The following is a 23022-nucleotide window of genomic DNA, read 5'->3' as shown; positions in this document are numbered from 1 at the left end:
CTCAGTTTTATGACTGAATGATTGGAAATTATTCCAATACCGCCATAGACTGTATGCCATTCGCCATGGAATTGCAGACGGGCCCACTCATACTCTATGGGCTTTTGGGGACCTTAAAGGTGCCCACCTGTGGAGCCGCAGATTCAGTCCCAACTGGAGGACCAGGTTGGCCTGCACATTCACTCACACACTCAGACCAGAGGTTAATACATTCCCTCCCTGGGAATCCCTACCTGTGAGACCTCTAAAAGGTCTCTGGGAGGTGATCAGGGTCCCCTTCCTCCCCAACAGGTGGGTCTGACTGGGTCAGGGACCCCAGGCCTTACTATTATCTGACGTCGGGCCCAGATCCTCACCTACAAAGTCTTGAGTCCAGCAGGAACAGCGGATCGGGGCCAGTCTGAGGCGACTGAGTGGGAGACTGCCAAATATCAGGCAGGGTGCACCTTCGCTGTTGAGATTCCTCATTCCTTCATGGCCTCACCATTTTCCCAAATCGGTGTCAACAACGGGCCAGCGTGGTTGGGTTTCCTGGTCAGGGAACTAAATATGTTATGAAGCCTGGTCTGGATCACCGGTGGAAGAACGAAGCAGCACTCTGAGATCTTGGAAGGCATGTTTATTTCACACCAACGGGCTCAGAGGATATCACTCTCCAGAGGTCTGAGCCCTGAGCACAAGTAAGGGGGACAATTTCTAGTCTGTTACTTCCACATTAGTAGTAATTTGGCCCGCAGCAAGTGGGGTGGGAAGAATAATCCAGAAGGGGAGTCTTTGGGTGGGGACTGGAATCTCCCTATCAGTCCTATCTGCCATCTTAGAACATAATTTTTCCCTATCAATTTAGGAAGAAAGAGAGGAAGGCTAAAAGGAAGGGAGGGAAGGAGGAAATGAGAGAAGGGGGAAATAAAAAGGGAGAGAGGGAAGGAAAGAAGGCTTTTAGGGGTACCTGGTGGCCCAGTCAGCTAAACATCTGACTTTGATTTCAGCTCAGGTCATGATCTCACGGTTCATCAGATCGAGCCCTGTGTTCAGGGCTCCGTGTTGACAGTGTGGAGCCTGCTTGGGATTCTCTGTCTCCCTCTCTGTCTCTGCCCCTCCCCAACTCACCCTCTCCCTCTCCCTCTCCCTCCATCTCTCTCTCTCAAGTAAATAAACTTAAAAAAAAAAAGAAGTCTTTTGTAAATTCTAGTCCCTAAGATTATGTATTTTTGTGTTTTTTTTTTTTTTTAAATAAGTAGTAGCATTTTAATTCCGTAATAATTAGCAGTAACATCTATCTAGTCATGGCTTGGTCTTTCTGGTGACCCACCCCAATCCAGGGGTTCTCCAAGAGTTGCCTCTTAGAGAACAAAATACCCAGCCATCACCCAGGAAATCCCTAGAGAAGGAGGAGTTCTGTCTCAGAAACCAAGGTCAAAGAGCAAATATCAACAAAAGATGCCCCTGGTTCTCTAATCATTATGAAATTACAAGGGTTTTATGAGATCTGTGCTAGGAACCAGGGACAGAAACCAATGCATATATTTTCCATTATTTCATATCCCACCCCAAATCTCTGGCCACAGACTCCTCACAGCATACTCAAAAGATAGTGGCATGTGGTCAGAATTGCATGTAGTCATTAATAGTTCATCCAGTTCATCATCGCCTGATAGGAAGAGTGTCTCCGTGCGCAAGGCCACTCGGGGTTCCATTTGGCCTTGTCCGGTTCCCCAAGGCAGGAGTGGTCTCAGCAAACCCATGGCCTCACCCTTTCAGGCATCTGTTACCATTGAGCTGAGACAATACTATTTCTTGCTCTCAGCCTCCTTCCACATGTGAGTGTAATCTTGGATTTCCCTCTTGGCACAGGCACTTATTCGCTCTTACCTACAGCTACTGCTCCCTTCTGCTCGGCATTTTTACGCAAACGGTTCCACCTTTGGGAGGCACTTCGGGTTCCTAGGTTCCGTGCTGGTCTAGATTGCCGGCAATGCTGGTCTGGCGCTGAGTCTAGCAGCAGTCCGCTCCTGGGCAGAACGTGTAAGGTGGCAAAGGTGCAGGACTCGTGGGCTGTTTTCGCCACCCGGCAACACAGCCGCCTTCGCCGTCAGCTCCAGCTATGCCAGGTGGGGTAAAGGCACATCCTGTTCCATCAGGCCCTTAGAAATTGCGACACAAATGTTTAAAACATTTATTTGCTTTGGGGAGAGCGCAAGCAGGGGAGGCGCACAGAGAGGAGGGCAGTGAATCTGAAGCGGGTCGTGCACTGACAGTCTGAGGGCAGTGAGCCCGACGTGGGGCTCGAACTCACAAACCGGGAAGTCACGACCTGAGCCGAAGTCAGACGCTCAACCGACGGAGACACCCAAGTGCCCCTGACATAAGTGTTTAAAAACATAGTAACAACGGCCGGCTTAGGAACCAGTCCTGTCTCTGGCATCTACAGCTGCAGCCCGGTCCGGTGGCCACGGGGGGGAAATAAAAGTTGAGGTGATCTGGGGAAGAAAGAAAGGAAAAAAAAAATAAAATCATTATCCCAGCAATGTCTCCTCTTAGCAAGAACTACATGGCATTGCCAGTCATCCTAAGGGTGTGGGAACTTCCCAAAGGTAAAAAGCTGGGAGAGAGCAGACTTAGCTGATGTCCTGTGACTTACCTGATTCCTTTCCTCAATTCCTTTCCTCACTTCCTTTTCTCCTGCTTTCCTCCGTGAAAGCAGTGGAGAGGTGTGAAATTGCCTCTCCGTGTACGTTCATGCCAGGAACCCTGTTTCCAACCTCCAAAGGACTCTGAGTCCTTGGAATAATCAGTCCTTAATAGCGGTCAGGGCTTTTTCTTAGTCTCTGCCAATAGAGGTTCACTAGTCACCGAGTGGCGGTTCCTGGTGTCTAGGAGAACGTCTGACCTGTGGGGATGGGTCTGGTGACTTCCGGGTCTAATCAGATATCAGGGAGCGGAGGAGTCACCTGGTCTGACCTGCTGCTCTGAGGACAGCCTTCAGTTGGGGCTGGGATCCCACCAGAGCGGCGAGAGCCCTCAAATGTGTCTGCAGAGGATACAGAATGTTCTGTCACATTCCATCCTTTGAAGTTTCGAAGCCAGACAATAACAATAGAATGAAGTGCCAGAAAGCACCCTGTTTTGTGATCATCTTATAAAAAGGGCCTCTGGTAAGCAGAGCAAATCACTCAGATACTTTATATTTACGAGTCATGGAAGAGGCGATGTTGGAAAAATAAAGACGGTCCCCGTGTCAGGGAAGCAACAATAACAACAACAGAAACGCCTCGTTTTCCTCAGAGAGAAGCAAATCTGTGGAGACGGAGCGAGAGACTCATCTTTGAGGAATGTTACAAAAGATAATCCGTCAGAGAAGAGAAAACTTTTTTCTGTTCCTGGGTGGGGGTGGGGGGGTGGGGGAAGGGGTGTGAGGACTTAGAAGTTGCTACCCAATTGCTTGTGTAGCCTCCTTCCTTTTGAGTGTCACGATTTAGATCCATTTAAAAGGATTTATTTGAAAGGAGCTTCTTATACCATAGGGGCAGTTTCTCCCTCTCTCTCTCCCAGCCTTTGTAAATGAACAAAGTAGCCACTTGTCCCCACACAGGGTGCAAAGAGAGGCTTGGTGTGGGTTTTACTGTCCATTCAGGCTCTGTTTTCAGCTGGCTGTAAGTGAAATCTTTAGAAACCTCACAGCGGGAATCCTTTGCTTGGGGCGGGGGCTGGGAGGGAACTTTGAAAAACCTATTGAAACTCGGAGAGCCTTTGGGTAGAAACTGTTCTTTTTAGACTTCCTCAGGGGCAGTGCAGGGAAATAAACACACACAGGAAGTCATTTAGCCTCTCTGTGAACTTCATGTTGACATTTGCTTACTAAAAAGTTCATCGTGGGTCCTTAAGAAATGTATGTATGTGTATGGATATATATGAGTTTGTATGTACGCACACATACATATATGTGTGCATGAACTTTTTTCTCATTCTCTCTTAGTTCAATGTTGGTGACGTGATGCTAAAAATAAAATGAACAATTGGGGGAAGAAAAGAATGACAAAAAATATAGGTGTGGATCCCATTTCTAGCCCTGTTTTAGGAGTCGAAGCTAGATATAGGTTTAAAATATATATATTTATTTTAGTTTTTTTTTAATGTTTATTTTTGAGAGAGAAACAGAGCATGAGTGGGGGAGGGGCAGAGAGAGAGGGAGACACAGAATCTGAAGCAGCTCCAGGCTCTGAGCTATCGGCACAGAGCCTGACAGGTGGCTTGAACCCACGAACCGTGAGATCATGACCTGAGCCAAAGTCGGATGCTCAACTGACTGAGCCACCCAGGCGCCCCTGTAGATTATATTTCTGAATAAGTTTCTAACAGTTTGCCGATCGCCATCTCTCACACATACTTTGTCATGTTCTCTGCTAACTGGTTGACCCCAAATATCTTTTTTTATGTGTAATACTTGGTTCATGCTTTTTATGTTTACTTAGATGATGCCTGCTATGGAATCTTCAGTGAAGTGTCACTGAATCCCTAATATCAACCGGAAATGCTGAGTTAAAAAGGCAAAGGAGAAGAACAATAAGTACACTTTACAGGTGAAAATGAAGGTACAGGGACAGAGAGAAAGAATACCGATGTCTAAAAAGTGAGGATTTTGTTGTTAGGAAGGGAAATCCATTTCAATGAGTGAAGGCAAATGGGGAGTCCCTGGCATGTTTCACAAGATTTCCATGAAACATGGTACAGGCCTGAAGCCCTTGGCCTCTCAGCATCCAAATCACATGGTCTCAAACCTACTTCTTTCTGCACATCTGTTCCTTCCACGTCCCACAGTCAGTGGCCATTTAATTGCAAGTTCTTCTCAAGATCGCCTAAGCAGGAAGGAGGGATTTAATATCTGGATATGGTAATATCTTATGGAACTCAGGATCAGGAGTACAGCCAAGTGTTGCAAGAGACTAGAGCCAAAAACTACAAGTCATCCAGAACTGAAATATTCCTTTCATCTCCTTTAAGCAAGAGTGTCACTTACCTCTTGTCTCTGTTGCTATGCATAGGTTCTTTTTCTCCCCTGCCCCCCTCACTCGCCCTCAGACAGGCTTCGTTTGTTTCTACATTCACACAACCAAACCCCATTTCTTCCTTTACATCACTTCCCAGTTCACATGCCCAGTGGAGATTTATAAGTCATTGAATGGCTGTTCCATATTTCTAGGAGAAGTCATCTCATTGGCCCATGTTGGGTCAGGTGACTACTTGGTTCAACCAGACTCAGGTTGCGGGGTTGTGTGGGAGTGGGTTGTGTCACCTGGAATAACCACGTTCGTATAGGCATATGCTGTGTTCCAGGAAGACTGGTTGGGCTGGCAAACTAGTGAAACACCTCGACTGCAATAATTATTATAGGACTCTGCTCTATTAGTACATACAGTATTTTCTGTATATTTCAAAATTATTGATTATAAAGAACAGAAGTTCTCCTTGAGATAACCATAGCAGTACTTTTAGGTTACCATTGGAACATACTTAAAGAAATTTCAATCTAAATTTATTGACTGTATCTCTAGAATTACCTTATAATTTCTTCCGGCTGAGGAGGCCATTCACTAATGGACACAGAGCAACTTTGAAAGGAGGCGTATGTGGGCAGTTGGAGTGCCATCACTGATTATTGAACTTAAGTTACCTTTAGAGCATTACCATATGATGATTTTACCAACAGAGAGAGGTGTTTTTGCAGAATAGTGAGTGGTGCGCCTGCCCGCATCTCACAACAGCTTTGTGTTCTTTTGGATCGTTGACTTTATATATTTACGTCAACTTTTACCTATAATAGTTTCTGTCTTAATCTCTGTTTCAGAGTGGTGTATGTGCTTCACTCCTAAGCCTTATTTCTTGGAGAGGACAATTTATTAATCACGTAATCAACCATAGTTCTGTATCCTTTCCATCTTCACTTCTTAGCTTTGTATCTTTATTAGCTGTGTGTCTTTAGGCAAGTTGCCTGAACTCTGTATGCCCCTCTTTCTTCAGCAAAAGGTGGATAATAACACCTCGGCCATTGGATTATGCTGAGGATTCAGAGAGACTGTGTATAAAACACACATAGCCTCAAGTGTTCTATAAACATTGCTGCAGTGGTTACTACCATTGTGCTTTACTTTCAGAGAGGTGGACAAGTGGCTGCAGAGGCTGCCACTGGTCACCACATCACATTCTCCCAACCCCATGTCTGGCTCATCTTTGATTTCAACTCAAACCCAGCGGTGATGGAGAGTTTTTATCCACCAAGCACTGACAGCATCCCACCTGAGTTTACCTGTGGGTCCCTCCACTCTCTGCCCCAGGCCCTCCTTTGATGGCAAGAGAGTTTATTCTCTCATGTCCAAACATAGCTTGAAAGGGCTGGGCGTGATCATTTCCTGGAGGGCCACCCTTACTGAGTGTGGGACAGAAGCGAGTCTACCAGTATTCTAGCCTCTCAGCTTTCAGTGGTTGATTCTGGGTGACATTTTGAACACTTCTCAGAGGTCTTAGCAGAATCCACTGCTTTTTACTTTATAGCATAGATCCCAAGAGCGTACACTTAATAGTTTGTCCTCGTTTTTTGAGCCCGTCTCACTGTTCCTCTCCTCCTGAATTTGGTAATTATTACCCCCGCCCCAAACAAAACAAAACCAAACCAGTCCTTCCTTGCCTTACAATCTGTTTTAGAGATCATCCAAACTAAGATGGTATAAGGGTAGAATAGCTGTGAACAGGACCCTCCCTGGATCTGAATCCACTCAACTGCTTAGTAGTTCTGTATTCTTACATTTTTGAATTATCTCATTTTTTTCCGCATCATTTTATTTGCCTATAAAATGCAGGTGAGAACAGTAGCTACCTTATAGTGTTGTTATGAGCGCACGTGAGTTGTCAGAGTGTAAATATAAAACATTCAGAGCAGTGTCTGATGAGTAGTAAATTGCATAGAAATGCATTATCTTAATATCCCCTTGTAGGACACATTCAGTTGTGTCCAGAAATCTTAGTACTAGCCGTTCCCTTCTTCCTCACTGCGTTTTTTTCTTTCTTTCTTTTTTTTTTTTTTTTCCCTCTGAGTGCAGCTTCCTTCTGCCCCTCCCTTTATCTTCCTTTTGTTTGCTAGTGCTGACTGAGTAGAGAGAACGGCAAGTGTTCCCTGGAGCTTTGTAATTTCTGGAAACATGTAAGAGGGCCCTTCTTTTGTGCTGTGCTCCATTTTTTCTTGCTCCAACAGCCCTGACCCCTGATCTATTGGCAGACACCAGATGATGCTGCCAGCTCTTGGTTATTCAGAGGTTCTTTATCCAGACTCTTTGCTCTTCTCTCTGGCTGCCTGCCTTTTGGCTGTTAGGTACTCCCTGGCATTGCTCTCACAGAGTACACCAAGAAGGGGAAAGAGAGCGAACTCAGACGAGCCAATTATGGGGTCTAGAAAATTAGGACTTTTACATCATGGGACTTCATGTGTAGCCTCCATATCCATGGGAAATTCAGAATCAGCCTTTTGCAGTGACAGTGTATTTTTCTTTGAGATGTAAGTAAGGCATAAAATGCACATGTCTCAAGGGTTCAGTTTGATGAGTTTTGCTAAATGTATGCATTCATGTGATGACCACCCAAAATCAGATGGCTAACATTTCCATTACCCTAGAAGATTACATTATTCCCCTTTCTAATCAATCCCCTTTCACTCCCCCCAGCAACCACTTTCTGATTTCTATTATTATATGTTTTCCTCAGCTTGCACTTCCTATAAATGAAATCATACATGCCTGTTCTCCTATTCCTGGTCTTTTTTTATTTGGCACAATCTTGAAATTCATCCATGTAGTTTTGTATATCAGACATTTGTTCTATTTTATTGCCGAGTAGTATTCCATTATATGAATGTACTTTTTTTTTTTTTTTAACCATTCTCCTGTTGATAGACATTTCAATAGGTTTCAGATTGGGACTATTACGAGCAAGACTGCTATGCACATTCTTATAAAGGTATTTTTGTATAAATCTATTTTCATCCGGGGTATGTAACTAGGGATAGAGTTGCTGGGTCATAAGTAGAAATATGCTTACTTTTAAAAAATGTTTATTTAATTTTTGAGAGAGAGAGTGCACATGGGGGACGGGCAGAGAGAGGGGGGGATACAGGCCCCAAGTGGGCCCTGTGCTGACAGCATAGAACCTGATGTGGAGCTCAGACTCATGAACCATGAGATATGACCTGAGCTGATGGACGCTTAACCGACTGAGCCACCCAGGTGCTCCTAGAGGTATGTTTAATTTTCTATGAAACTACCAAAACAGAGGCCATTCCATTTTAACCTGACAATGTTTCATTTCCTCAACAACCTTACCAACATTTAGTGTTTTCAGTGGTTTTAGTTTTAGCCATTTGCCTGGGTATAAACTGGTACCTTATTTATATTTTTCTGATTACTCCTGATTTTGAGCACCTCTTCACTGTGCTCACCAGCCATCCCAATATCTTCTTTTGTGTGTTTTCCTTTCAAGTCCTTAATGGTAGTGTAGTTAAGCCAATTTGACCAATATTTTTGAACCCCTGCTGTCAGTCATGCAAAAGGAAAATGCAAATGTCTGGGGTTTTATAGCAGATGCAAAGAATTTCAAGGAGTCATCTACCTAGCATCGATGCTATTGAGGCTCTGTCCATACTTTCTTGGCACTTACTTTCTCAGAGCATTTCCACAATCTCATGGGACTCTCTACATGAGAACTTCCTTTTGGCTTGTGTGTAGGGCAGGCCAGGTATGCTGGGTGATAATGCTCCCAGGAACAGCCCTTAGCCAATGATGAATGGCAATCAAAGGTTAAGTATTCCAGCTTCCTTCCCCTTTCAGTAAGATAACTCTGAAACGTAGCCTACACTGTTCCCCAACGCCTCCCAATGGAACAGAATTCTTAACAGTAAAGACTGATTCAGTGATGCAAATGGATTGTCATATTTCCTATTCTCCTACTGATTTTCTCTAGAATCACTTCCCAAATGAACTACTTACACTCAAGTTCTTGCGTTGATCTCCTTCCGAAGAAACACAATTGACACACCTATCCCCAAAGATGTATGTTGGGATGTATGAACTGTCATGTGAGAGACAAATTAGGGTATTTGGTGAATTATACTGATGAAGTCATGACATTGATTTTCTGGGTGCCACACAAATGAAAGAGCTAGATGAATATGGCAGAAAATCAGTAATGTCAGTGCCCTTTAGAAGCAAAAGTCCCTATGGGTTGGTGGCCAAGGGTTGAAATAGGTTTTTCAGAAAAGGTGGAGTCTGCTAGGGTCATGTGAACTGAGAGAAGGGGAGGCCATTCTAGGAAGGAGATAGGTGTGACAGACACACACATGTTGTTTGAAGTACCAATCTATCCAGAGCTTGAGATTATATAGAAAGGAGCAAAAAATAAGCCTCACATTGTTGGCTAGGATCAAATTCAAAAGAATGTGCAACGAGACTAGGAATTTTGGATTTTGTCTTATAGGGCATGGAGAACCGCTGACCATTTTCCATGAGGGAGTAACACCATAAAATCAGGTTTCTAGGAAAACTAATCTAGTGTCATTGTAGAGGGTTAAATGAAACTTAAGGTAAAAGGTTATTGTAGTTTTGGTGACTCTGATATAAACTGATAAAGTCCTAGAACTCTTATTTGTAATAGGAATGGAAAGGACAACATCAGTTCAAGACCTACTGAAGAGATTCAATAGAATTGGGTGGCACTGATAATGGGCTGGGGGACAAATAAATGAGTCACAGTCATTCTAAAGGGTGAAAGCAGTTGGTTTCAAAATAATGCCATAATATTCACAGAAATAAAGAACTTGTGGGGTGGTGAAATTTTAGAATAAAATGATAAATTCATTTAATTTTATACACAGTAATTTAAACTTTGGTTCCATTTGTGGTGATTGATAGTTATACATACATATCCAGAAGATATTTTAAGATTTGGGACTAGGATTTGGGAGAGAGTTTATACTATTAAATTACATCAGAGAGTCATCTTCTAAGAAGTAATACTTAAAGCTTTGACCATGAATAAGATCACAAAGGAGAAAAGTTAATAGAAAGAATAGCACAGAACTGAAGATTATCCCCTGGCCAAAAGAAAAAAAACAAAAAAACAAAAAAACCCCACCAAAAACCAAAAAACCTAATTTAGGGAGAGCAAATAGAAAGATAAGGAATCAGGTGAGACAGGAAGGTACAGTCAGAAGGGTCAAGGAGTCAAAGGAAAAGATGATTGCAGTGATCAGGAGATAAACACTATTAGAGCCTTCCAAGGTCAAGGAAGATGAAGACTCCTTATGCTGCCAAAAAGGGAATATTCATGATCTTGACCTCATTAGACTCTCAACCAGGTTGGAGAGCTGAAATTTACATATAGAGGGAACAATACAAAACAACGTAATCACATGCTAATGTGTGTGAGCCACACTGTGAGGGTTGTGTGAGAGCCAGAAGGCAAGGGCAGTAAGCTAGAGGCATCTACAATGGAACCAAGTACAAGGTGTAACTTGAGTGTGAGTTTTGTAAAGGAGGGAGAACAAAGGATTTGCAGGAGGAAGACCACCATGAATAAAATCCTTGAACAGAGACAGATGTTATGTAGGACCATAATTAAACTAAGAGATGAGAGTATTTATAAACTTATGTATACACAATTTCCAAGAATTTTAAGGTCCCTGAGCTGATCTTAATGTGAAAACAGGTAACGGAACTAACCATATTTAGCCTTGAAGGAGTTACCCATACAATCAACTGAGCTAGTCAGAGTGATTAATGTTAGTGACCATAGATGCAGAGCAGAAACCAAGATACCTTTGGGTCCAAAGGTAGTTTCGTAGGTGAGTTCATGTAGTCTTTGAAGGGTAGTATATATCATATAAATAACATGTTTTCTTTTTTTTTTTTTTTTAATTTTTAAAAGTTTATTTATTATTGAGAGACAGAGCATGAGCAGGGGAGGGGCAGAGAGAGAGGGAGACACAGAATCCGAAGCAGGCTCCAGGCTCTGAGCTGTCAGCACAGAGCCCGACGCGGGGCCCAAACTCATGAACTGCGAGATCATGACCTGAGCTGAAGTCGGACGCTTAACTGACTGAGCCACCCAGGTGCCCCTAAATAACATGTTTTCTAATGCAAATACAGAGCGTTCATACTTAGGACCACATAAAAAAATCCTAATTTTATAGCAGTCCGTTATTGCTTCTCCAACAGGTTTTTACCCCAAGGAGGTATACAGCAGTCTATAAACTTTGCATTGCTGTACCTGTACATCTCATTGAACTATTGAACACCTGGATAGTATACATGGTCAGGCTGAGAATGAGAGTGGAGACAGAGAGTCAATAAACTTGTCTACCTCAACAAGGGTACATTCTCCAAGTTTGGGTTTAAATATTTTAAATTGTTTACCAGTAAATCATTGGTTTCAGTTTTCTTTTCCCTTTCCAAATATCTTGAGGCTCTTGTGACACAGCCCTGCCTAGTGCCTTCCAGTTGCCAAGGTCTTTCCTTTCTTTCAGTTACTCCAAGATGCCCAAACTTGTCTTCAGAAAAGTCATTCCTCTAAGTCTCTAGTGGTATCAAAATCCAGCCTAATGGGAAAACACAATTGTGGATAGAAGTTTCTTCCCACTAGGTTTCCTGAATATAATGGCAATGAGATTAGCACATTTTCCCAGTGATTGAGTTGGCATGTGCCCATGGATTTATAAATAGAATTTAGTGCACAAGTTACTGTGCTACTGGGGTAAGTAGCTATGGCAATTTGATGATAGAAAGTGTTCTGTGAAAAGAAACTACTGTATCCCTTATATGCTCTGGTCGTTTGAGGACAAAGAAAGAAGATACAAGTGCGTTTTGTGTTCCGTTCATTGTACCCTACATATAATTATGAGAAAGCACATATATTTAACATTTGACATTTTGATGGAAAGTTTCCTATTTCTCTGTTTTTAATTACATTGATATGGCTGGTTGGGGGCAAATGACAATTTCAAGTCCTTCATTTTGCTGCCTTTAGGTAGTGCAGTGGTGACACGGAATATTGTGCATATTTGTGCTGATGCCTCCCACAGGAAAGTGATAGATTCGTGGCATTTGAAGACCATTTAGAGTTAGGGACCAATATGTCTCCATCCAGTCCTCGTCGACCAAGATTTTTGTTTACTGCATTTGGGTAAGGCGAGCAGTGAATTGCTAAGGTGAATGCTGTGATAAAAGGACATTTATGTAATTGACAGTATCCTTGCTGCCATTGCCGCTAAAACACGTCTCGTTGCTGACCGATGGAGCTGCATGTCGCAACGAGGGGAAAAAATCCTGTTTTCGCTAATCCAGTTAAAATTCGTGATCCAGTTAAAATTAACAGTGAGAAAATACTTGTATCCTAGTCAGAACAATATGTAATGCCTCCTCTTAAGAATTCAGCCATTTCCTGAGGCACCTGGGTGGCTCAGTTGGTTAAGCATCTGACTTCAGCACGGGTGGTGGTCTGTGAGTTCGAGCCCCGCATCAGGCTCTGTGCTGACAGCTCGGAGCCTGGAGCCTACTTTGGATTCGGTGTCTTCCTCTCTCTCTGTTTTTCCCCAACTTGGCGCGCGCGTGCGCTCTCTCTCACTCTCGCTCTCTCTCAAAAATAAAGATTAACAGATAAATAAATAAAATAGTTCAGCCATTTCCTTAACCAGCGGAGACCTGTGCTGCGGTCATACCAGAGTGCATGCCGCTATATGTAGTAGACTTGGGTTCTATGCAGAGCTGTCTTTACATTGCCTTTCTTTCTTCTTGATAGTCTAGCTCCACGGTGAGAGCCTATCAAACTAGTAAGTCACGCGTGACCATGAGCCCTGGCTTCAGCTCTCAGTGGAACAGCAGCCAACCAGCCTGGAATACATACTCCTTTCCAAGAGCAAGCTTGCACTATCAGTCCCATGCCAGCTACACCTATTGTACTGGACACCCTGCTGTAAGTACCCCGTTTTTCTGTATTTAGCAAATTCGATGCTTTATGCAGGTACATTTGGAACCGAGACTTGGTATCTGGCTATTAATTGGGCAATTTCTCCAATGCTGTAACTCTTGTAAGGCAAGAATATGCTGCTGTTGAGTAAGAGATGAACAACAGAGAGCATCTTAAGTTCAAATGACATGTGTCTGAATGATGCTGGCTGAACTTTGATGTTGCATTTAAAGGTATTTCTAGGTGAAATAGGTTGGCAGACCTTTTGGAGTGCGTTGGTATGGAGGCTGAATATATGTGTGACACTGGATTTGTTTTCTGGCTTCCTTCTGGCTGTTGCCAATGACTTTAGTTGGCTGATTTTGCACTGGAAGAGGATGTCTTTCAAAGTGGCCTGGAGGAGTCACTGGCGTCTGTATGTCCCCACTTCTGTCAATGGCCTTGTTGATCTGGTTTAAATAGGTATGAACATAGAGATATAAATCCATCAGTAGAGTAATTCCCAGTTACTGCTACACAGAATCTGAGCTTGTTGGCATAGATGACTCAAAGGGCAGGATAAATAAGCCTTTAGTGGGGAGGAGTAAACTCATGGGATTTGAGACCCTTTTAGAATAAGGTACCTGTTTCTGCCATTGTGTTTTCCTGCAGCTCAATCCAGTTCTCATAAACTAAGATTTTTGTTATCATAAATTATAGTTGTGTACCTGGAAGAGATTATGAGGCATGTGATAAGTAAACCTCTGTTTACTGCTAAAAATTCCAACATAAGACTTGAGTAGTGAGAGACCTTCAGAAGGGAGTCACGTATGCTTCTCATAGTAGCCCCTTTCCTTGTCAGTAACTAGAGATGCGGTTTCTCCAGCCATCCCAAAGGGCCGCCGTAGACGCCTGCTCTTGGGCTATCCTTTTGGCATTTCAAGGTTATGGAATTATAGAGTGTCTTGAGCTTCAAAATGAGAGAATGTATCTTAAATATCGTGTCATAAAGTCACTTTAAAGAAGATTCAAGGAATCTACTCAAAATGTAAATTGGTATAACTTTGTTAAAAGGTGATTTGGAAATAACGATCAAAATTTAAATTGCATATACCTTTGACTCAGTAATTAAACTTTTGGCTCTTGATTGGACATGTACAAGGATGTATGTGCAAGGACAATGTAGCAACATTTTTGAAATTACATGGAAAAGGGACCTAAATAACCCTCATTAACTTTCAACAAAAATGTATTTAACATTATCAGGCATTTATTATATTTTGGCATCCTCCTAGGTGAAGGAGGCCCAGGAGTGAACAAAACCAAGTCTTGCTGTCCAGGAGCTTCCATCCTAGGAAACCGAGAAGCTAGCAATTACCTAAGTAAACATATGAATAAATAAAAATAAGCAAACAAATGAGAAAAAAATGTACAGTGGTGTTAGATGCTACACAGAGGCTCAGAATTGGTTGAAATGATAACAGAATGACTGAATGCTTACATGAGCTGTATAGTCAGCCATGTCCTGAGCTGGGAGGACAGGTTTTATCGGCGATCTGTATAAAAAAGAGACAGAGCTATGCACAGTTCAGGAGGAAGAGCATTCCAGGCTGAGGGGGCAGTATGAAGGTCCTGAGGCGGGAATAAGCCTGAATGTTCATTGTATACACAGAGGGAACACCGGTGTTTCTGGAGCTTAGTTGAAAGGAAACAGAATGAGATAAAGTTAGAAAGAAAGACAGGGGTGAGAGCTGGTAGTACTTTGTTATCCAGAGTAACGAGTTTGTATTTTATTTAAGTACACTGGGCCATTGGAGTGTGTTAAGCAAGGAAACTATATGACATAATTTAATCGTTTTAGGACTCCCTCAGGCCTCTGGGTGAGGAAATCCTGATAGAGGAACAAGAAGGAAATCCAGGAGTCAAATTACGAGAGTATTTTACACACATACACGCACACACACACATGCGCATGTGTGCATATACGTATGTGGTTACTTCTGTAGAATACAATTGAAGTTCTGCGGTAAGAGGAAGATTAGCTTTTTCACGTATATCCTTTAGTCTATTTTATGTTCAAAATATATGCAACATGGTTTTTATTATGAAAGCACAATAAAAATAGTTACAAAATATGTTTTTCATAATAAAAAACAAGTTGCATATATTTGGCAATAAAATTTCCTTTGGTAACCATTTCCACGTCTAAAATGCCTCATTATCTTTTCAGCCATTATTTGTCAAGCCAGATTATGACGAACATATTTTAATGAAATATTTCAAGTCATGTTCATATTGGCCTCAAGGTCATGTAAAGGTAGCTGATATTTATTGAGCACTTACTATTTTCTAAGCTCCATACTAAGCACCTTTATAGGTATTATATAGATATATATATTCAAAATGGCCCTAGGTGGTAGGTACTATTATTGTTATTTCAAAGATTAATGAAGTGAAGCTCAGAAAATCGAGAATCTTGCCCAGAGTTGTACACCTCGTAGAGGGACCTGAGAGTCAAACGTTGGCCGTTTAGCCTCCAACAAGTAGTCTTATCCACTACATTAAATACAATATATTTATACTCCTTGCCATTGAGTCCCTTTGTCTTTATTTACATGCTGAGGACAGTGATTTTACCCCTGATAGAACTCTTTGTAATCTTTTAATTTTAAATGTACATGTTACTCCTCAGAGAAGTACTTGTATGTATAAAACTTGATTTCAGTGCTGGGGGTAGGAATAATGAATAGTGATGTCCTATCTTGGAAACCATTAGGATAATTACAGGATGTCTAGGTATTTTTTGTGCTTTAAAATCCAGAAACTGATACTTTCTTTTGTCATCCTGCTGAGAGTAAAGTGTGGAAAGTAGAAGCAAAAGACTAGAAAATTCTTTAAAAAAAATAGTCATGGGTGTTGTACTTCTTAATTTTAAGGCCTACTTGACATTCTTCCATTATTCCAACATTTAAACTTTTCCTTCAAATTTTCCTCCCATGCCTGATCAGATAGCATTAAACTCTTGACTCCAAGACCAGGAACCATTGAGCTCTCCTACCATCTTGGAAAAGGAATTGTATCCTTTGAAAATGAACCAGAAGTTGTGTACAGGTTCACCGAAAGCTGGGTTATACTGACAACATCCAGAAATGTTGACCACCTTGTAATTTTCACTAAGGTCCCTATTGCAAGCCAAATAACCAGAGAAATATTTTGGGATCCAAAATGTGAGAGTAGATTCCATAGTTGACATGCAGCCATAAGATCCACAGAGGTTTTGTGGTTAAAACCACAAAAACATTTCTTGTCTGAATAGATTGCCAGTGATTTTCTTGAGTCATAAAATTTAGTAGCCTTTAATGAAGCTATAAATGCTCAGCCTGCCTCATGAGATTCTGGCCCTTTCTTCTGAGTTACTAGTTTGAGGATTTCTGGGCTCCTAACCCATTTCCTGGGGCTAAAGGAAGTCAGCCAGTGTGTTGTTTGTGTAGTCAATAGACATGACTCAAGGAGCTCCCTTTCTCTCTCCCTTTCTCTTCCCTGCTACTGAGGAATCCTGATACCTTCCTGGTTAGTTAACTTGAAATTGGCAACCTATAGAATTTTAGAAAACATTCGGCCTCTCCCTGACCAAGTAAGGATTTTCTCAGAGCCCTGTGATACATCACTGTATTAGTTTCCTATGGCTGCTGAAACGAATCACCACAATCTTGGGGGGCTTAATACTCATCTACTCTTCTGCAGTCTGGAGTTTGGAACTGGGTGAAATCAAGATGTTGGAACTGAGGTGAAATCAAGATGTTGAAGGAGCTTCTAGTTGAGAATTTGTTTCTTGCCTTTTCTAGCTTCCAGAGATACCTCCCTTGCATACTTTGGCTCATGGGCCCTTCTTTCATCTTGAAGGTCACCAGCAAAACATCTTCAAATCTAATTCTGCTTTTTCTTCACACTGTCCTCTCTACCTGTAACCACCTCTCTCTCTGCCTCTCTTACGAGGACACTGTGGTTCCATTTAAGGACCCGCCCACATAGTCCAGGAGCATCTCCATACCTAAAGATCCCTAACTTGATGACATTTGCTGAGTTCCTTTTGCCATATAAAGTAACACTCACAGGTTCCTGGGATTAGGTTGTGGACATCTGGGTGGACTGTTGTTCAGCCTACCACAGTCATAATACAGTGTCTAATGGCTAACTTCTTAACCATTAGGTAATTCTTTAGAGTTTCCGGAATGGATGAGCCTTCTCACTGAGGGAAATCATGTGAGAAGGGTTTTTTTGCTTTTTGTTTTTTTGGGTTTTTTTTTGTGACAGAGGACAGAAATGGATACCCTATGGCAATTCAGAATTATTCACATTCACTAACATGTTTGATTATTCTGAAATCCACTGTTGTGCCCCTTCCAAAATGAGGTGATAAGTATCCCCTTGAGAACCACTCCAATACGTATGTTAAAAGAAAATGTGAATACAAGGTTATTAAACCTCTACTCATGTTTAACCCACTGCTCTAGTAAATGAAGAAACCATGTCCAGGCATCTAGGATGGTCTCTTCAACATGGGATATAAAATGGTAAAATGCAATGTTCAAAATATTCCAGCAGTGCAGCAGTATAACTGATAATATAAGTCAAATATTATATATATCATACTCTTTATTGTCTAAGGAAGCGAATGGTATATCATGTGAATTTCTTACCTAGTCATATTATTTGTAATATATTTCATTCATAAAATCATTCTAATAATTTCCCAGTAGTATACTTACTGATGTGCTGCTTTTGAACTTTCATTTGATACTTTTGTCAGCAGCTAAATGATAATTCTGTTTGCTTCCTTGACTTGATGTAGGGAATCACATCACATTTCCCACAACGTGTGAATCCTTAGCCATGAAGTAATCATGTGAATCACGAAAGAAGGGGACTCATTGGGCTGCCTCATGTACTCGTTGTCTACTCCCCCTGCATTTGCTCCCCACTTGGGCCTTTTTCTTCTCCCCTGAAATGATATCATCCTGTGGGTAATTCCACAGAGATGGAGAGAGGGACGGAGGAAGTGGGAAAAGAGGAAAAGTAGATGGCAGTGATCTGATCTCCACTACTGAGGTCAGGAGCCTGCGTATTGGTTTCTTTTTCTCTGATGAGGAGACATAACATGCCGCTGCACCCTCCTTGAGGCGAAGCAGGAGACCACTTGTGCCAACCACCAGCCAGTGACCAGGTAGAGCCCAGTTCATGCTGGAGACAAAGCAGAAAGGGCTAAAGAAAAGCAGAGCGGAAGAACCTAAAAAAGTAGTAGGAGTATGCTCAGAGGTTGATGCTGCCTGGAGGTAGTGGAAGCTTCTAGATCCTGTCTCTCTTTCACGAAAAGAATGGTCAGGTAGAGGAAGAAGGGTGTGCAGCCGGGTGCAAGACAGAGGGTGGAGACACAGCACTGTCCTGCTAGAGGACTCTCTTTTTTAGTCATTGAATAGGTTTCCAGGAGATTCCCTTCCTGGAAACTTGTTTACGAAGCACAGGGCCAACTCTCTTTCTTCATAAGGTAAATTGTTAAATAAAACACAGGTCTCACAAACCTGTCAGAGGGGACATTATCCCACAGTGAAGGCGTTTGCTGTCTATATTCATGACAACTGTGTGTCCATGGCTGTCAGTAACCCTACTATCAGCTTCTGGACCCAGCCCCTACTTCTCCCCATGGGGAATGACAAACGTTTCTTTTGGAAGCTTAAAGAAGACATTGGGAGCAGTTACAAGTCTCATTTCTGCTATATAAGGATATTTATGCCTCTATGCTGCCCACCAACTTTGGAAATAAATAGCAAGTCCTCTGTAAGAGATTCCCGAGCTCCGTGTCCAGTACCCATGCCACCAGGTTGTCTTGGAATCACAGTTTGCTTGTGTGTGGTTTTTGAAATGAAACACAAATGCTCAGGTTTGGATTATTGATTATTTTTGTTGGTTATTCCAATTACCGTTCCTCTGTTGAATAATGTGTTTCAATACTTTAGCGACTGGTATGGCTGGGTTTCAATACTTTAGCGACTGGTATGGCTGGATGCTAGCTTAATAATAGATCTATACAAACTTTTGGGGCTATGGAAAACTTTTCAAAGAGTACAGAAAATGGATAATTATCAGTGAGATAATGACCAGATAGTCAGCTTCCAGGAGTTCTCTTTTGTAAACTGATTTGCCTGATAGCTTCCTAGTGTTCTCATTGCTAGGGTCATCGTATATCCCCATTTTCCTGGTTTATGCTTATTTTTTAGAGTAGTTAATAGTGTCCCTTTTCATTGTCAAAAATGGTCAGGATTGGAAAATACATTATATGGTCTCCGTACCATAGCACTTTACAAAAGAAAGTATATTTCTTGCACATAAATCTTATTTTGGTCTGTTGCTTCGAGGTATAAAAACTTCCCAGGGGGGCACCAACAAAGGAGACACCTCATGTAATGATTAATCAGGCACCATAAACCATGGGGCTTCCAGTCTTTCCAAGCTGTACATATATCTCTGTGCTGAGAGAAAAGAATAGTGTATCATGGTCTGGAACTTACATCCTTTGTGATTATTTAAACTGATAATAAAACTTTTAGATAACTTAGAGATGGGAAAGAGGGTATGTAATTTTTCAAAATTGTCATAGGAATATGTGAACAGTTTGAAGTATTTTTTTCCTAAACTTTTTTTTTGGGGCGTGGGGAGTCTGCTTATAGTGAAAGAAGCTTCCCACAGCTCAGAACTCTGGTTGCCCCAATTCTTGCTCAGATTCTCCAAAGGCCAGAAGATTATGTATCTCTGCTCATCTGTATCTCTTTCACATTATGTCAGTTCTAAGGCTATCACCCATCTCTACCCCACCATGCACACACACACCATCTCCTATAAGACTACATATACAAATCAGATAATAACATTACTGTTATTGAAGTTGGGTTAAGGAATATTATTGCTTGGGATTCTTTTGCTGCAGCAATCATAATATCCAACGAGCAATAGCTTCAAAAAGGTAGGTGATGTTTCCGATTCTGTGTCTCCCTCTCTCTCTCTGCCCCTCCCCCGTTCATACTCTGTCTCTCTCTGTCCCAAAAATAAATAAACATTGAAAAAAAATTAAAAAAAAATAAAGGTAGGTGAATGTTAACTGTCTTGATAAAAGTCTACGTGTCGAGTTGCACGTTTCTATTTGCCAAAATGGCTGCAATAATTTCTGCAGTGTGGTGTTGCCATTCTTCCACCCTCTTTTTTCAGTCGGCCTAATTTTGTGACTCACTTCAATCCCATGTAAATGTGGTGGAAGGGGTCCTGTAGCACCTTGCAGGTCAAAGTTAGAAAAGGTCATGTAGCTTCTATCTGGCTCTTTTGAAGAGCTTACTTTCTGAATGCTGTCAGGACACTACCTTTCTGAACCCGGCTACCATGTGGTGAGGAGACCCAACCACAAGGGAGAGGCTTTGTGGAGGTACTCTGGTCAGAGTTTCGGCTGAGCCCAGCTTTTGAGTCTTCTCAGCCCCCCTGCCTGAATTGTCAGTGAAGAACCTTCCGGACGACTCTACTCTTTAGCCGCTTGAGGTACTTCCAGGTATTTGTGCCTTCCCATCCAAACCATGAGAAACAAACTGTGTTCTGTCCAAATTCCTGACCCTCAGAACCATGAACATTGGAAATGGTTGTGGTATGAAGTCACTAAACCAGCTTCTTACCCAGCAGTGGTAACTGGAACAGTAGGTATTTCCAAGTTTGATGCTGCTGTAGATCAGCATTGTCAGGGAGATAGGCTCTGTCTTTTCTCTCTTTAAAGTAGGAACATGATAAGGTACTTCCTGAGGTCATTGTGAAAAGTTAATGAGATAATGCATATAAAGCTGTTTAGCACAAGTTTATCCTTTATAAATCAGTTAATAGATAGAAACTATATTAAAAAAGGAAAAAAAATGGGGCACCCAGATGGTTCAGTCTTTTGAGCACCTGACTTCGACTCAGGCCATGATCTCACAGTTTGTGAGTTTGAGCCCCGCGTTGGGCTCTATGCTGACAGCTCAGAGCCTGGAGCCTGCTTCAAATTCTGTGTCTCTCCTACCGCCCCCCCCCCCCCCAGTCTCTTTCTCTCTCAAAAAAGAAAAAAACACTAAAAAATATTTTTTAATAGGAAAAAAAACAATTTTTATTTGTATCATTAGAAAAGGCTTACAGACAGACTCCCAATTTGCACTATTTGGAATGGATTTTTATTTTAGACCCTGGGACTCAAGGTTCAAATTATTGAAAGCCCCTCAGGTACATGAAGACTTATTTATGTCTCCCTGGAAATTTCAACTTTGCTCTGTACTTCGCTGTTAAGCATCTATGCTTTAGCGGACCAAGACCGGTAAGACATTACAAGTTTGCCCAGAGTTGGTCATTTGTAGTGAAGCCTAAGATCACAGTGTTTGTTTCATGTGGTTTTTCTCCCCAAAGGCAATGTTTCCATATAAAATGGAGAATACTGTTCTGCTTCTCTCTCCTCACCTTTATTTTTCGCACATGGTTGGAAGAGCTGGAGTTTCCTCTGGCACATTTCATGTGGTTCCTAGCCATGATGGTCTCCTTTCCTGTTTTCTGATAGTCTCTTGCCTCATCTTAATAATGCATGACTTGACATTACTTAATTCTAAGTATCCAGAACAGGTGTTTTGGGAAATAGATTCCACCATCCATCCCAGCTGAGTCCATACCTCTTGCATAGAAATTTGGGTTTTGTACGATATGCTTGGAGCTGCAGTCAGGATCTCCCTCTGCTCAGTCCTAACCCCAACCGCTCTTGTAAGCTTGACTTGTAAAAATCCTCTGACTTGATAATTTTTAAAAATTAACATGAAAATTGATTAAATGCACCATAACATTTAATTTTAAAATCATTGATAAAATATTACCTTATAGAAATAAATTATTTTCAAAGACTTAAGTAGGCAGCATGGGATCTTGCCACATTTACAATTTGGTTATAACCACTGGGGTGAAATTAACCTTTCTTTAAACAAGGAATCTGATATATGAGAAGTAAGTGTTTAGAAGGGATGAGCGTGGAAGGAAGTGGCATCATTGGTGCAAAAGACACACAGGAAGAAAAGGTTTTGGCGTATTTTCGGTGCTGTTCCAAGTGCTAAGGCTGAACAAAAATTACCAGATTTCTCTTTTATCTGTTATCTATGTCAGTGAAGACTCCTAAACATAAACTTATTGAGTCTTTGGCGGGGGAGGGGGGAGGCAAAAATATGCTTCCGTTGTAATGAATCCCTTTTGAAAAGAAAAAAAAAGTTTTAAGCTGAAAACCAAAAATGCTTCTGATGAGGTCCCCTCACCATTTTACGGAAGGCAAATTTTATCAATCACTTTTTTGAAGGGACTTTCAATGCTGCCTCCTAATGCCAAGCTTTGCGGTGACTGCAGGCAGTGACCTTGGATGACATTAGGGTACCTGCTTGGCTCACTGGGGAGGCTCCATAATCATTGGTGTGCAAAGACCCATTAAGGCTGGGGCTTTTCCTTGCAATTACAGAATTAGTGTGCCTTCTTTTGGGATAAACATTCAAACTTCTTTAAAAATTTTTTTTAATGTTTTATTTTATTTTTGAGAGAGAGAGAAAGAGAGAGAAAGAGAAAGTGCGAGTGGGGGAGGGGCAGAGAGCTAGGGAGAAACAATTCCAAGCAGGCTCCAGGCTCTGAGCTGTCAGCACAGAGCCCATTACGGGGCTTGAACCCGGAAGACATAAGATCATGACCTGAGTGGAAGTAGGATGCTCAACCGACTGAGCCACCAGCATCCCTAAACATCCAAACTTTTTGAATACACATTAAAGTGAAAATTCCAGTTTCCTTCTTTCCTAGGCTCAAAGGGTAGCCGTTTATCCTTCCAGGTACTTTTTGGTGGTGGATGCTTACTGTCCTTCAGTAGCTCTTCAGCTTAGATGTGTATGTAAATACAAACAATAGGGAAATAATAACAAAAAAAATTCTAACAAAATATGCACCTTTGGACACAACATGTAGCTT

At 41.8% G+C, this 23022-nt stretch overlaps 1 protein-coding gene across 10 annotated transcripts in view; it reads left to right on the top strand.

The window, feature by feature from the left end:
* The window catches only part of RBMS3 (RNA binding motif single stranded interacting protein 3), a 1359438-nt gene that overhangs the window by 526903 nt on the left and 809513 nt on the right, over positions 1-23022 (top strand). For 9 of the 10 annotated variants that reach the window (XM_040481142.1, XM_040481146.1, XM_040481144.1 and 6 more), the window contains exon 4: positions 12835-13008. The exons of the other annotated variant lie outside the window; for it this stretch is intronic. In XM_040481142.1, coding sequence (XP_040337076.1) covers positions 12835-13008 — 174 coding nt within the window. The remainder of the gene's footprint in view (positions 1-12834; positions 13009-23022) is intronic. 10 annotated transcript variants of the gene reach the window in all.

This window comes from Herpailurus yagouaroundi, unplaced genomic scaffold (genome assembly GCF_014898765.1).
Source record: "Herpailurus yagouaroundi ecotype Mexico unplaced genomic scaffold, PumYag 159, whole genome shotgun sequence".
Classification (NCBI taxonomy): Eukaryota; Metazoa; Chordata; class Mammalia; order Carnivora; family Felidae; genus Herpailurus; species Herpailurus yagouaroundi.
Note: the sequence above shows the minus strand (reverse complement) of the source record. Positions and strands in the feature narration are given on the sequence as shown.